At 57.8% G+C, this 14,888-nt stretch overlaps 1 protein-coding gene across 1 annotated transcript in view; it reads left to right on the forward strand.

Annotated features, from left to right (window-relative positions):
• Positions 1-9,380, forward strand: part of FAM83F (family with sequence similarity 83 member F) — a 28,423-nt gene extending 19,043 nt beyond the window's left edge. Inside the window, exons 4-5 of the mRNA XM_028532781.2 lie at positions 1,261-1,943; positions 7,686-9,380. Of these exons, the coding sequence (XP_028388582.1) occupies positions 1,261-1,943; positions 7,686-7,735 (733 nt within the window). The 3' untranslated portion in view covers positions 7,736-9,380. The remainder of the gene's footprint in view (positions 1-1,260; positions 1,944-7,685) is intronic.
• The last annotated feature ends 5,508 nt before the right edge of the window (positions 9,381-14,888 follow it).

The raw sequence follows: 14,888 nt of genomic DNA on the forward strand, positions 1-14,888 counted from the left end.
GTGAGTTGGGCCAGGTCAGAGAAGGGCCTGCGAGGCCTTTACTCATTGTGAGAAATGTCCACATTCAGGAAAACGCTGGGATCTCTGTGGTCATGGGGTTAAGAGGGGTTGTTTGGCCCAATGGCAGAGAAGAGCCTCCTGCCCGGTCCCTTCCCTCAAACTTTGTGGCCACTGGATTATTCCAGAGAGAGGGTCAATTGTTGAACATTAAGCACATGCTTTTCATGGTCCACAGCAAATAGTTGGGTTTATTATATTTTATTTTATTTTATTTTATGTTTGACTTGAGAAGGGAAGGGAGGGAGGAAGAGAGAGAGAGAGGAACACTGATCTGAGAAAGAAACATTGACAGGCTGCCTTCTGTATGCGCTCTGACTGGAAACCTGCAACCCGAGCTCATGCCCTGACTGGGAATTGAACCGGCACCTTTTGGTTTACAGGACAAAGCTCAGCCGATGGAGCCACATGGGTCAGGGCACATGGTTGCACTTTGAGGCTAGTCATTAGGCGGGACGAGCGGGAAGCAGAATGGACCCGATTTGGGAAAGAACTATGAGGGTGTAGCGTGGAAGGAATGCCTCCCAGATTCTGATTCAGAAGTAAATTTCCAGGAACACGAGAGGCTGTATCTGAGCGGGTGTCCTCCCTCCACGTCAGTGAAAATCTAGGTGCAGAAAACAGACCTGGGCACCTGACACAGTTGTAAACGACTTATTAAGTCCTCTTACCTGCTTAAAGCATGGGGTTTTGCAGACACTCTCTGCTCTAAAAATTCAGCCCAGAAGCAGTAAGGAATGGGATGCTATTAGTAATAGTAGCAGCTGCAGTGACTACGTGTGAAGTGTGTGCATTGTGCCAGCTCCTGAGCCGAGTATTTTGTTACACATGTTATCTCCCTGGAGCCTCACCGGAGCTCTGCGCCTGTGCGCCTGGGAGCCCCCTGCACCAGGCACGCAGGGTGGAAACCGGGCTTGAACCCAGGCCTGGCTTCTCATGTCCCTGCCTGGCACCCACTGCCTGCTCTCTGCAGTTGAGGCCAAGACCTGGAGAAAAGTGGGGGTTGGGTCAGTGGAGGGACAGCACCCCGACGCAAAGGCCCAGTGGTGCCTTCCGCCAGGTAGTGAGGCATCCCGCCTCAGTGGTAGGCCAGGCTGGTGTGGGGACAGCAGGGCGTTGAGATGGGCTGGCCCGGGGGCTGTTGGCGCGGCGAGGTGGCTGGCCTGGCACCCGAGTCTTACTTTTCTGCCCCCACATTCGCAGGTTCACCTGGAGTTCCTCCTACACGGACAGGAACCTTCTCCTCCTCCTGACGGGGCAGAACGTGGAGCCCTTCGACCAGGAGTTCCGGGAACTGTACGCCATCTCCGAGGAGGTGAACTTGTACCGGCTGCTGGGCCTGGCCGGAGGGGCAGGCAGGGCCGGCCTCACCTCCACTGTGGCCCGCAAACTGATCAACCCCAAGTACGCCCTGGTGTCCGGCAGCCGCCACCCGCCGGGGGAGATGATGCGCTGGGCCGCCCAGCGGCAGCGGGAGGAGGCGGGCGCCAACCCCGAGGGGCAGGAGGAGGGCAGCCGGGGCGAGTCGGCCCGGCGGCTGGAGACCTTCCTGAACGACTTGGTCACGCTGGAGCAGGTGCTGCCCCCTGTGGAGCCCGTACCCGCGGGGGAGCTGCGTCCGAAGGATGGCAGGGCGGTCTCTCACCCGCACGTGGACCTCAGACCCCGAGGGGAGCTCGCCCAAAACGGCAAGGGAGAAGCTGCCAACGGGGAGGCCACCCCAGCCAAGGCAGGCAAGCGCTTGAGCCACAGGCTCTTCAGTCGCCGGGCCAAGAGGCCTGCGGCACCGAACGGCGTGTCCAGCTCCCTGTCCACCGAGACCTTCCCCGAAGCGGAGCTTGTGACGGGAAAGAGGCCCAGCGACAGCTGCAGCACCAGCGCCTCAGGTGAGCCCCCCCAGCTCAGGCAGGGCACCCCCTCTGCCCTTCCTGAGGAGCTTTGCCTCGTAGCTGCAGACAGGCTGCGCGCTGGCGCGGAGAGAGCCGAGGTCTGGGGTCGGAGGGTCCTCGCTGCCCACGCCGCTCTGGCTTTCGCCTACCTCGCGGCCTTGGGCCAGCCCCTGCAGGTCCCAGTTGCTGTCCCCTCTTCTCTGGAAAAGGAGAGTGACGCTCGCCTTGCCCAGCTGTTCTGAGGATACAAGGTGCCAGGGCAGTGCTGGGCATGGCGTGGTCAGGCCTAGAGGCTTGGAAAGTCTCTCCTTTGTAAAGGAAGCCACAGAAGCCCCGCCCAGCTGAGCGGCAGGGCTAAGGACTCACCCTGCCTCTGAGCCTAGGGCTCAATCTAGCAAAGCTTGTTCCTTGTCATCAGGATCCAGCCTGGTCAAACACACCCCACCCTCACCTGGGCCCCACTGACTACGCTCTGACCCACTTTCCTTGTTCCTCTTGTAAATGGTGTGCCTTGGTTCCTCCCTGTATTTATTTGATAAGTGTGTTTGCCTTGCTGCTCACCTCCGGGAGAGATTGTTCCTGATAGTGATATTTTTCTGGCTGTTTCTCGGGGATCCCCTAGAGGTCCTGGCCTTTCTCTCTCTCTCTCTCCGGAGCAGTTTCCAGGGTAGCTTTTCCAGAGGCTGGCGGCGACAGCCAAGACTACTGCTGGCGCCTTTTCTCATGTCAGCATCATCTCCGAGTCTGAAAGGTTTCCGTGTGGGGATCTCTCCCTCCCTCTGTGGCTGTGGGCCCCGGCTCCATGGCCAGCCGGGCAGTGACGGCAGGCCCTGAGGTCATGCCCTGGGCAACCTGAGCCCTTCCAGGACTCCCGCGTCACCCGCAGCCCCAGCTTTGACCTGGTAGGGAGTGGCCTGAGTGCAAGGATCTTAATTTCCTTCCCTTCCACCCCCTCCACAGCCCCACTACAGAGCCTGACGTGCTCTGTGCTTCTTACAGTTAGGGCAGGCTTGGGGGGTCTCGGTGAATGTGGGCACAGCGCCGCACCGGTGCCGTGCTGCTGTTGGGCCAAGAAGCGTTTATTGAGCTCCTTCACTAGGAGCTTTCTCTCTCACTTGGCCCTCACAGCCACCTCGGTGGGGGCAGATGGAGGCTTGGACAGGTGAATTTAGGGGTCCCCAGGCACAGTATGTCACTACGTAGTATTGGGGTGAGGACTCACACCAGGCGAGGGCCTGTGTCCTATCAGGACAAGGGGTGACCAGCCCAGTCCCATCTCCCCGGGGCTCCCTGGCTCCCCCAGCACCAGATGCTGCGGCTGCTTTGCACCTCTTTTTGGAGGCAGGGTTGCCATGGTGAACACCTGGCAGGGAAGGGAGGGGGAGGGGCAAGCCCAACCACAAAAGGGGCCATTTCTCAAGTCCTGATGGAGGTGAAGTGGAAGCTTTTTCCTCCTTCAGCCCCTCACCCTGAGATGCTGTTTCCATAGAAACGAAAGGTCCATTGTCTTGTCCCTTCTCGCTGCCTTTCACGCGTCTCTCAGCGTCCGGCTCCCTGCTCGGATGACTTGGACAGTCCCTGCTCCGTCGCACCACTCGCATGGTGCTCGGCAGCCAGCCAAGCCGACCTGGACTGTGCCCTGGACTCTGGAGGGCTTGCCACCCGGGGAGAGTGCGACACTCAGAGAGAGAGTGAGAAAAGAGGGAGAGAGGACAGCAAACTCAAGAGTCACATAAAGGGGTGCCCAACAAGATCCCACTATCCCTCTTCATCCCTTAGAAGAAACACAGAGTGGCCTCGTCCGACACAGCCTCTGCCCACCTGGGTGAGCACCCAGTACCCGAGGGTCTGACATTCCAGTCCCTAAGGAGACCTTTCCTCTCCCTCTCTGCTGTTTTCTTCCCTCAAAGGCGGAGCAAGAAGCAGGAACTCCTCTCCTCCAGCTGGGCTGTCTTAGTGCCTCCTCTCAGTCCCCGGGAGCCACCTCACTAGGACTCTGCATGCCAGAGGGCCAGGCCCCTGACAGCATGGGGACCGCCCCCGCCCCCCAACACACACACACACACACACACACACGCACAAGGGCTGGCACTAGTAATCCCGGTGCACTTGCAATTGTCAGCCGGGAGGAAATCACTTTGCTGCCACCCTCGGGCCCGCATCTAGAGACAGGCTCTTGCTCCCCACCTGCTGGACACACCCTTTCACCCCGCCCCAGGGCCATTTCCTGGTCCAGAAGAGAGGGGGTGAGCCAGGGAGGGATCCCAAGGTCCCTTTGAGCTCTGATTCTGACCCTGCCCTTCCTGTCTCTGCTGCCTTCTTGGCAACGGGGAGAGCATGGGCCGGTGACAGGGCAGGTGAAGGAGAAACAGAAAAGCTGAGCGCGGGCAGCCTGTAAAATTGCGCAATAAGAAGTGTATAGCTGTGAAACATGCAAATGTTGCAAACCCAAGTGTGGTCTTTGGGAGGACCTTCAGCAATCCCTTCCTTTGGGTCTGGGATTGCCAAGGTTGGGGGGCGGGGCGGGCGGGGTGGAGTGGGCGGTGCTCCCTGATGGTATGAAGGCCCACAGCCCCCTCTACTGGTGGAAGCTGAGCACCTTTTCCTTCCGGTGTTTCCCTCCACCGAGAACTTGCTCCTGCCCCGGGTGCACTCTGCACCTTTGCACCTCGGGCGGAGAATCCATCAGGGAGCGCCAGACCTGCCCCCCAGGGTAGAGCTCCCTTCCTCAGGGAACGGTGGTCCCCGAAGAGCCTTGCTAAAATGCAGGGAGGGCTCTGTAGCACTGGGCTGGGCCCAGGAATCTGAGTTTTAAACAAGCGCCCTGAGTGTTTCCCATGTGGACAGTCCCCAGAGCAGCAGATTACTGTGACTCGGGGCTGCCAGGCTGGGGAAGGAGGTTCCGGGTGACATCCTGAAGCCCCTCCCAGCTCGCCCAGGGCAATCACTGAGCAATGGCCAACGCTCTTGGGCATGGTTACGGTTAGAGAGAGGCAGGAAAGGCGCAGGCTGGCGCTGAGCACCTGTGCTGGGCGGACGTGGTGCGAAGTGCTTCCGCACCGAACTCACACCCACCCTGCCTGGTGACGTCACTTCTCAGACAGGAGGCGAGCCCTGTGTCCACCACGGTCCCAGAGTGAGAAAAGGTCGGCACGGCCCCCTGCCCCCCAGGGCCCTGCGTGAAGCAGGAAGCCTGTGCCGGAGGGTTGGGGCTGGCAGCATTTCCCTGCGTCTTCAGAAACTGGAAGGGCCAGAAGCCTGACTAGTTAGTGATCACCTCCCCCCTGGCGTCCCCCCAGCAGAGGAAGAGGAGAGTGGTCCGCTCCGCTGACCCCTGGGCCACTACCTTCCCAGGTCCTCCGGGCCCACGTTTTTCTTCCCTCTGTTCTTCGAGGTAACTCCAGTGGCAGCTCCCTTTCCCAAACTCTCTTGGGTTCCCCTGATTCACGTGTGGACGGGACAACCTGGCTGGCAGTGTGGCCTGGCTTCTGGCGACGTGGCTGCTAGGCTCCTGGATCTGGTGACTCCGGGCTCACCTCTGTCATCCCTGGAGGCTGGAGGTCTCACATCTCTCTCCCGTCTGGGACGGAAGGTTGGGGAGTGTGCTTCTGAGGTTCAGGGTTCCATAAGGGACCTGTGGGCCCCCAGTTCCTGGCTAAGTTGGCTCGAGCTTTCTTGTCAAAGCAGAATTTCAAAATTCACGGTCAGTCCTGAGGAGTGTGGGTCCTGACTCCAGCTGTAGTCCCGGGTTCTAAATCTGAGCCACGGTCCAGGTACACGGCACAGGTTGGGGAGCCGAGGGAGCCTCCTTCGAGGAACTCACCCCACCAGCTCTCGGAGAGAGGCACATAGAGGGTGTCACAACCCCCCTGCCATTCTGGTTGCTCTTGGGCCTAGCCAGGGCTTGCGTCGCCATCTAGGTGAGTGAGGGTGCATATGTCACCCCCTGTTGACACCGAGATTGCACTTGCTATTGTTGGTGTCGGTATAAACCTCCAGTAGCCTGCCACTGCCTGATCATTCATTTAACTCGACAAATGTATATCTACGCGAAGTCTGCTCTGCACCAGGCACTGTTCTAAGCTCCTGACGCAGCAGTGAACACAAGCAAGTCCCTGCCCTTATGGAGTGCACCCCACACTGCAGAGAGAGGGCGGGGAGGGCAAAGACCCTTTAATAAAGGGGGATCGGGAAAGGCCTCTGACAAAGGGGCATTTGAGCAGAGACTTGAATGGAGGGAGGGAGAGAGCCAGTTGGACTTCCAGGGGAAGAATATTCCAGAAACAGTGAAGGTGCAGCCCTGAAACCTGAAGAAAGGTAGAGCTCCTTGTCCTGGTCATGTACTCATATCAGTGTCCCCTCCTCCCTCCCTCCCTCCCTCCCCCAGGCCATGTGCCCCCTGCAGCCCTTCCTTCTCGCTGACTCCTACTTCCCACCGCAATTTCAGGCTCACTCCTCCGTGACCTCCCTTTGAAGTGTGCCTTTCTCTCGTAAGCCTCCTCCAGGCATCCATGCTACAGATAGTTTGCAAAAAAATGTTGGCTGTTCCTGGATTCTTCCCTGGTCACCGGGGCAGGTCTGATTCTCCCCGGGGCCTGGCCAAACACCTGCGTGCGATGGGCTCCCCCTCCCCACACACTAAAGGAACGATGGAGCACAAAGACTTTTCCCTGAACCGGCTTGTCTGCCTGTGGCGTGAAGACGAGTTCCGGGCGTAAAGGGTCTCCCCGGGCTTTCATCCAGCCTCATCAAACAAGCACAAGGGTGGGCATTCCTGCCCTCCGGGCCGTGCAGGCCTGGGAAGTCGGCTGCTCGGCACCCCTGCCTGTCCCACTCCCGATCCGGAGCTAGTTTCGTTTACCTGCCTCCAAACGGCTGCTGCCTTGGCGGAGGAGCTTGGCGTCTGCTCAGCAGGCCGAGCAAATAAAAAGGAGCCCCTGAGGAGAGGTAGTGGGGACGACATGTCCATTGCAGCAGCGAGGGGACCCGGGCAGCCTCTGCACCGCCAGGGAAGATGGCCGAGCTTCTGGACCCTGGGAGCCCTTGGGGAGGGAGGGGGCACAGCCATCGGCTCCCCTCCCGCCCCCTCTAGGCTCTAAATGCTGTCAGCACAGTCTCCAAGGAGCTCTGCTGGACTTGGAGAAAGCCCCGAGGAGTGGCTAAATGGAGCAGGGCGGCGGGGAGGGATCCTGCTCGGGCCTGTCCGGTGTCTCTCTTGCTCCTGGCCCAGGAGAAGAGGCAGCCGCCACCTTAATGAAATTCACAAAGTGATGTGGGAAGGTGGAGTGAGCGCCAGGGAGCTGGCCCGGCCCTTGCAGTGCAGAGAGGAGCTGGCAGGACGGAGCTCAGAGCTTCCACCTGGGGGAGACACAGCCAGCGCTCGCGCCAGGAGAACATGGACAGCAGGCAGGCCCAGAGGCGTCAGCGTCGGCCTCAAGAGCAGGCATCAAGCCAAAGAAGTCTCCAGCCTTCGCTGGGGATTATAAAAAAGTGGGAGTGTATGGAAGGGGCCTGGGGAGAGGAGACCTGTGCTTCTCTGGCCTGCAGGAACGTAGCCCTCTCCCCCTTCCTTTCCATGAAATGTATTCCCTCCACCCTGCATGTGAAAACCGCCTCCCCGAGCCTGTGGTCCCGGCCACTGAGCTGTGGGCAGTGCGCATGCGCAGGACAGGGGCTGGCGGCAAGTCCGCTGAGCACGTCCCTTACATCCTTCCCCCCCTGTGTCCCTTGTCTCTGCAGGTAAAACAAGTCCCAGTTCTGCCAAGAACAGCAACTGTGTGATTTCCTGAGCCTCGGGCCAGCGGTGGCAGGACCTGTGGGCGCCCCGCTGTCCTGTCCTGTGGAGAGCACAGGTGAAACTGCGCCAGTTTGCACATCAGACCCCCACCGTCCTCCTGCCCAGCAGCCTCCATCCTGGCCTCAAGGACCCCGAATCCCAGATGTGAGGGGTTGCCGAGACTCAAGGCAGCCACACGCCTCCACAAGACTGTCGGCGGCTGGGCAGGGGCCGCTCCTCCTTGTTTACATGAAGTGGAAGCTCGACTAGTGTCCACTCTCTTTTATGCCTGACCCCCTTCTCTCACTGGGCCAGCCTCGCCCTGCAGGGCCCCAGATGGGGTGAGCCCGTATCCTTATGCCTTAGTGTGACAGGGTCTCCAGGGCAGCCCCGGCCCCCTGACTTCTCTTTCCCTGGGCTTCCTGGTGTTTCTGCCCACCCCCATCCCCCCGCCCCCAGGTTTGGTGGAATAAAAGGGAAGAAGACAGGGCTTTGAGCCAGGGACCGAGTCTTGCTCTAGCCTCTGAACTGAATGTAGAAGATGCTCAGTAAACCAGGTCACTGGCTCCTGGAGCCTTCGGTTGGTGCCAACAGACTCCTGCACTAGACTCGGAATGGATCAAGGGGAAGCTCTCTCACTGGGAGACAGAGGGAGAACTTGACACTGTTGACTAGCCCTTGTCCTGAGGTCCCCTTCCTTTCCCTCCCTCTGCCCCATCTGGGCACTCTCTGCCCTGGGGGTCCAGGCCTCCTTGGCTGTTGCCCTGCTGCAAGCCATTACCAGTTTCTCTTTGTGCCTTTCCCTGGGGCTGTTCCCTCCCCTTAACGTGCCTTGATTTGCAGCCCAAGGCCAGGAGAGAGCTTGGCCAAGGATTGGGTTTCAGTGGTGTGGGAGGCTGGGCCCGCTGGACAGGAGCACTTGCCCTCCCCACCCCCACCTGCCACCTGAGGTGGTCCTGTAATCCCCTTCACCTGCCAGGACTTAGGTCCCTTCTCTAGTTACATTTTAGCCAAAGACCAGCCTTGGCCCCCTGCCAAAAGTCAGGCCGTGTTTAGGGCCCTCGGCCTCTCCAACGGGCCTAGGCCTCTCCAAGGGGCCTAAGGCCACAGCGCCAGGCCAGAGATCTACCTAAACCATACATTGCTCCCTCCCCACTGGGGTGACTGGGGTGTCCGAGGAGAGGGTTCGTGAATGCACACCAGAGAAGCCGCTGACCTGCAGGCTCAGCGAGCAGGGCCCCTGGGGGAGTGCTGGGGGTCAGAGCCAATGCCGTGAACCCGTGAAAGCACCAGGCCCCTCGGCCGCTCAGCCTCTCACTTTTGAATGAAACACTTGTCCTGTGTCTTTCCTTCTGCAAAATCCTGGGGCACCAGCAGCACCTGGGGGAGGGGCCCAGGTGTTAGCGGGAGGCTGGTGGGGGATGGGGGGCTGCACTGAGGTGGACCAGAGGTCCTTTGAAGAGCAGGAAATGGACAGCACAGTGCGGTCGTTGGAGAAGAACCTGGTGGAGGCGGGGGTTGGGGGGGGGAGGCGGATGATCCTGGTTCCCAGGGCTCCCCTGTTCATCCTGAGGTTAGACCCTGACCCACCTCCCTGAGCTTTTGTGAGGATTAAACACTTTCTGGGAAGTGCTTCCTTACACACCAAGGCCTGGCAATGTGGCACATGCTTATTCTGGAAGGGAAGGGAGGGAGAGATGGAAAACTGGGGGGTGTGGTGGCGCTGCACCTCAGCGCCAAGCGGTCACCTTGACAGTGTGGAACACAAGGTGGGTGAATTGCAATGGGGGAAGGAGATCACCATCAATGGGGAGAGGGGACCTCTCTGGGAACATGGGAGGAGGCCAGGGAGGAACCAGCTCCCAAGCGATTCTGCTGCGAGGGCTTCTGGTGCCTCTTCTGCAAGACAAGCAGCCTCTGTCCCTCTCCCCTTCTTCTGCCCCAAAGCAGGCCCAGGTCCCTCCCTGACCTGACATGGAGGAGGGTCCAGACTGGAAGTTCCATGTCACTGCAGCCTTGAGCCAAGCCTCCTCCCTGGCCCAGTTTCTCCGTGTGCCAAGGTGGGGTCATGCCACTTCCTTCTTAGGAACAGAGGGTGGGAGGTGAGCACAGTGGAAGGAGAAAGAGTGCTGGCCTGGGAGGCCCCTCCCGCCGAGGTCCCAGCCTCCTCCTCCCCTTACTGGGGTTTGGACAAGACGGCCTCAGTCCCCCTCCATCCCTGAGGTGCTTGTGAAGAGTCAGTAGTCCAGAGATTGCCAGGGATCCTGAAGTCCTAACATGCAGCTCCTACGGTTCCTCTGTCTGCCTGAGCACAAGCCCACTCTATTCCGCTTCTCTGCTCCTCAGTCCTTAGCGCGTCTGCCCTCTGTTCCAGCACTTGCACTCCCTTCTCGAAATATTCCCTCATCAAATCTCAAGGGTACATCTGGCCTTCCCAGTTGGATTGCAAGTTCAAGGGTGGATCATGCCCTTGGTTCCTCTGCAGCAGCTTGCACAAGGCTGGGAGTGGCAGAAGGGCTGGGGAGGAAGAGGGATGAGAGCGCTCGGTGTGGGGCTGGCTTCGCTGCCCCCGTCCCACCACCATGAGCAAGCTGCCCTCTTTCTGAGTCTGGCGTCTGCAGGTTGGGTGTCCACAGCTGGTGTGGCTGCTTGGGGAGGCTGACTTCCTAGGAGCAGAGGCGCCCGAGGGCTGAGTCCCTGGGGCTGCCGCCACCCTGGATCCTGCCCCACAGGGACAGGAAGCATGGGACTCCACATGGCGCTGGAGGCTTCCCCTTGAGATCTGGCAGAACTTCCCAGTCTCTTGCCAGGTGTCCGTCCTCAGGTGTGGTTGGTCCTAGTCCTGATCCTTCAGATCCTAGCAGAGGCTTTCAAAACAGCCTCTGCTAACACCGTGGCCCTCTGTCTGTGCAGAACCTAATAGAAAGTCTAGACAAAAAGGCAGCCTTGAGACGTGGGAAAAAACAGGCCAGAGGGGGAGTGGGCTTTTTTCCCCCCTTTTAGTATGCTGCTTTTTCCTTTTTAATTTATTGAGCGCCTACTATTGCCAGTTACTGTACTTAATGCTTTGGAAAAATGTCTGCAGACGTCAGATGTCCTCCAGGGTGAAGGGGAGAGGTCAGTCACTCCAGCGGAGAAGGAGGACTCTGCTTGGCAGCCCTGAAGGGCCCCAGAGTGCTTTCCGTGCGTCCCCCTAAAACAGTGCTTTGGCTCCAAGGGCCGGCCGGCCTGTCCAAGGCTGTGCTTTCTGTGACTGACACAACAGCACCTTCCATCCCTGTCCCAGTTACCTTGTGAGCTCAGTACCACCTGGTCCCCACCCCCACCCCCCAGAACAGGTGTGTTTACGCGCACACATCTTGCCTTACTCCACTCAGTGCCCTATCGCATTTCCTCCCAGTCCGTCCCCTTCCTTCAGTTCAGTCCTGCGTGGAAAACATCCTTGGACGTACCTGTGTGTGCCCAGCAGTGTCCCCACCTCAGAAGGCAGCCAGGGCCGACGGCAGAGAGTCTTCCACGCTCCTCAGGTCGGGCCAGGTGGGAGCTGCTACCTGGAGCAGCAGGACCACGCTCTGAGTGAACACCCGCAAAGGCCCCTCAGCAGCTAATTAGCCCCACCGTGCACTGTGCATACAGTTTGTCATCTGGCTGTGCACCAGTCAGCCTCCCTGCCTGGAGGACCCAGCGGCTGTCACCGCGATCATCTGCACTGCTGTTTCAGTGGCGGGAGCTTTGGTGCGGCGCAAGCGCCCCAGACTCAGCGAGCTGAACCAGAACAAGGTTTGCAAGGACGCGCACCTTAAGGTTGAGAGGTGGCAGGTGCAGGCGGAGAGTGTTCTTAGGCTGAGAAGTCTCTGTATCAGCCAGAAGGCCTAGAAAAGTTAGGATGCCCTGAACTTCTCACCTTCCCTGCGAACCTTTGCCTTTTCAGCTATGAATCGAGGAAGGCCCTGCTTCCTGGTACCCACTCCGGCAGCATGTGCTGCCAATGGCACAGTACGTACCCGTTCCGTCCTTGGGGCTCCTGGGCCTGCAGGCCTGTATCTGCCCAACACCTAGTTGTTAAATGATTAAAAACTTGACAGTCACTTGATAGAGAGAATACACCAGGCTGATCAATGTAGGGGGTGTCAGGGCCTCCAGAATCGATCAGGACCCTTTCCGTGTTGTTCTTGGCTTCTGAGACTACCTGGAAGCCAAACAGGATCCTGCTGTCTGCTCTTTAATTTTGTAAGCACTGGGTTTATCAAAAGGCCTTCCTGACCCAACCCATTCCTCTGGGAAAGCTCCTTCTTTCATTGTGTGTCCCTGGGGGGACCGTCTTCATCTCCCATTGCCCCAGAATGGGTGGGCCCAGGCCTCCAGGCTGCTCAGGGAAGACCCTGTCTGCACACTTCCGTTCAAAACACTAACACAAAAGCATGGGAGGAAGAGATAGGCCTTGAAGTTAAGAAATTTTTCCAAGGTCACCAGCAAGTTATGGGAAGGACTAGAATCTGATTGTCCAGACCCTCCTAGAGCACTGTCATGTGGCCTCTGCAAGTGACAGCCAGCTGGGGGCAAGTTTTCAATAGAAAGGTGGCTAGGAGTTAGGCATTGTCTGCAGCCTCCAAAGAGCATCTCCAGGGACAGGTGTCACATCGGAGACTGGCTTGGACCTGCCACGGGAGCCAGCAAGTGAGTGAGAAGCCTGGAGGGGGAAAAGGCAAGAACAGGCAGTGTGGCCACAGAGGCCATGGTCCCCTGGGTACCAGCAACGGAGAGAGCCCAGCCCGTGCTAAGAACCAAGAACTGTGGCTTGTGATTCTCACTTCCTGCATGCAGCGTGGACTCCCGGGTCCATCTCTTCCTGGAAGTGGAGGGGTTAGACCAGGAAGGGCACTTCACCACGGTAGTCAGTATCCATGTGCTCATTCAATGGATGTTTACCGTGCAGGAGGCCTGGGGGTGAGCGAGGAAGGTCCTGGGGGAACTGGCAGATTTAGGGTGGGGTGGGGGCACGCTGCTTGCTGTGATCTCAGCTGAGGCATGTGATGAGAGGACCGTCTTCAGAATGGGCAGGTCCTGGGGAGTAAAGCACTTAGCACCATGGCTGACGTGTGGGAGGGGCTCTATCACCCGAGGTGCTTCAGGTGGTGTGTCATATTGGCGGCTGTACCATTTCCCTCTTGGGACAGCCTCTCCTGGCTTCTCCTCCTTGCTCCCTCCCTGTACACTTCCCACCTTCACATTGAGTAGTTGGCACCCAGGGCTCCATGGCTGTCCACCCGGAGCAAGTTTCCAGGACCGAGTTTTGAGAGAAGACAGAGAAAACCGTCCAGAGGTGCCATGTATGAGCCACACTGCCTCTTGCACACCAGTCCCTACCTTGGCTCCATGGGTTTATTGGTTCCAGGTGTGGAAGAGGGCCACAGTCCCACCTGGCTGTGCAAAAGGCCCACAGCTGTTCTTGATTTATAGTTTTGGGTAAACTTAACTATTTTAGTTTGTTTGGAGAATCCCTCATATATAAAACACAAATTAAACCAAAAACAAAGAAAGAGCATATCTAGAAAGGCCTGCCAACCTGCACCAAGCCACTGGGCTTCTCAAACCAGTCCCGTACCCTCCTTGCGGGATCCAGCCGGACTGGGAGGAGCTCCAGCGCCAGCTCCCAGCTGTGGTTTCCTAGAGGAGCTCACAGGGTTGAATCCACTGCTGTGAAATGCTGACACCTTGTGGCCAGCGGGCCGCACATTCCCTTCTTCCTCCAGGTAAGATGGCAGAGGCCAGAGGTTGATGAATGTTTTCTGTCAAGGGCCAGATAGTAAATATTTCAGGCTTTGCAGACGCTCAGTGTCTGTCACAACGACTGCTGCTGAAACGGTGCACAACCGCACTGTGTAAACGAGTGGGTGTGGCCATGTTCCAGTGGCACTGTGGACACAAACATGAATTTCAATATAATTCACACGTGCCACAAAATATTCTTCTTTTCCTATTTTTCAACCATTAAAAACATAAAAAAATATTCTTAGCTCACAGACCACGCAAATACATGGCTGGATTTGGCCCATGAGCCCTGGTTTGCCGACCTCTGGCCCAGGCCACCGTTCCCCCATACTCCCATGCTAACTCTCCCTGGCACACCTGGGATCCTTACTTTCCCATCGTGCTGTCAAGGGGAATGCCCGACCATCCACCCCCTACCCAATTGCTGCCTCTTCTTAGCAGAAATTATGGAGTTGTCCTTGGTTTTCGACCGTTTCATAAGTTTACATAAGTACCCATTGTGTGCCCAGCCCTTTGCTGAGGGCCACAAAGAGCCTGGAGTTCTAACTAATACTTGACATTTACTTTTATTCAGTCATTCATTTGTTCATTCAAACAAACATTGAGAATGTGCTGTGTCCCAGACACCGTAATAAGATAGAACTGGTCCGTACCCTCAAGACATTCATAGCCTGGTTGGGGTGATGAACCCAGGGAGGCAGTATTATGATGGGGGAGCAACGGGAGTGTGAAAGCCCAGAAGAGGCACTAAACTCAACCTGGAGGTGGAGGTCAGGGAAGGCTTCCCGGAGGAGGAGATGATGTCTGAGCTGACACCTGAGGAATGAATAGGGGAAGTGAGGATGAGGCAAGATTTTCCAGAAAAAAGGTCCAGAGCCTAAAAAGAATTCTTTCAAGAGAATGATAAGCATTGAAGACATAATGAAGATTCAGATATAGTGTCTGCTCTCGAGGCCTCTCAGTCTGGTGGGTGAGATAGTCTATCACAAGCTATTGTAATGTTGTGGAGAAAGAGTTAAAGAAAATGTTCTCACTAGCCTTATAGGATTGGTTGTTAGCAAGCCTTGAGAAGATAAGCTCTGGAGGCTCGACGTAATCCCCACGGCCAGGCTGGGGGCGGGCCTGACTCCACACAGGGCCCTGAGAAGGTCTGGTTGGCGGGGGTGGATGTCAGCCTGGCTTCTCTCTCTGCTCCAGCGGCTCCCGAGAGGAGAGGGGCTTGAACCGAAGCACAGGGAAGGAAGGAGGGGCATCCTGGGCGCTGAAACCTCATGTACCAACTCGCTGAGGACAGCACAAACGTGGCCCAGCCGAGGGGCCACCAGGGCATCCTCCTGAGGGTTCTCCCGGAGGGAACCATCATCATTCTCTGTGTGGACGTCACAACAATGTCC

Source organism: Phyllostomus discolor, chromosome 2 (genome assembly GCF_004126475.2).
Source record: "Phyllostomus discolor isolate MPI-MPIP mPhyDis1 chromosome 2, mPhyDis1.pri.v3, whole genome shotgun sequence".
NCBI lineage: Eukaryota > Metazoa > Chordata > Mammalia > Chiroptera > Phyllostomidae > Phyllostomus > Phyllostomus discolor.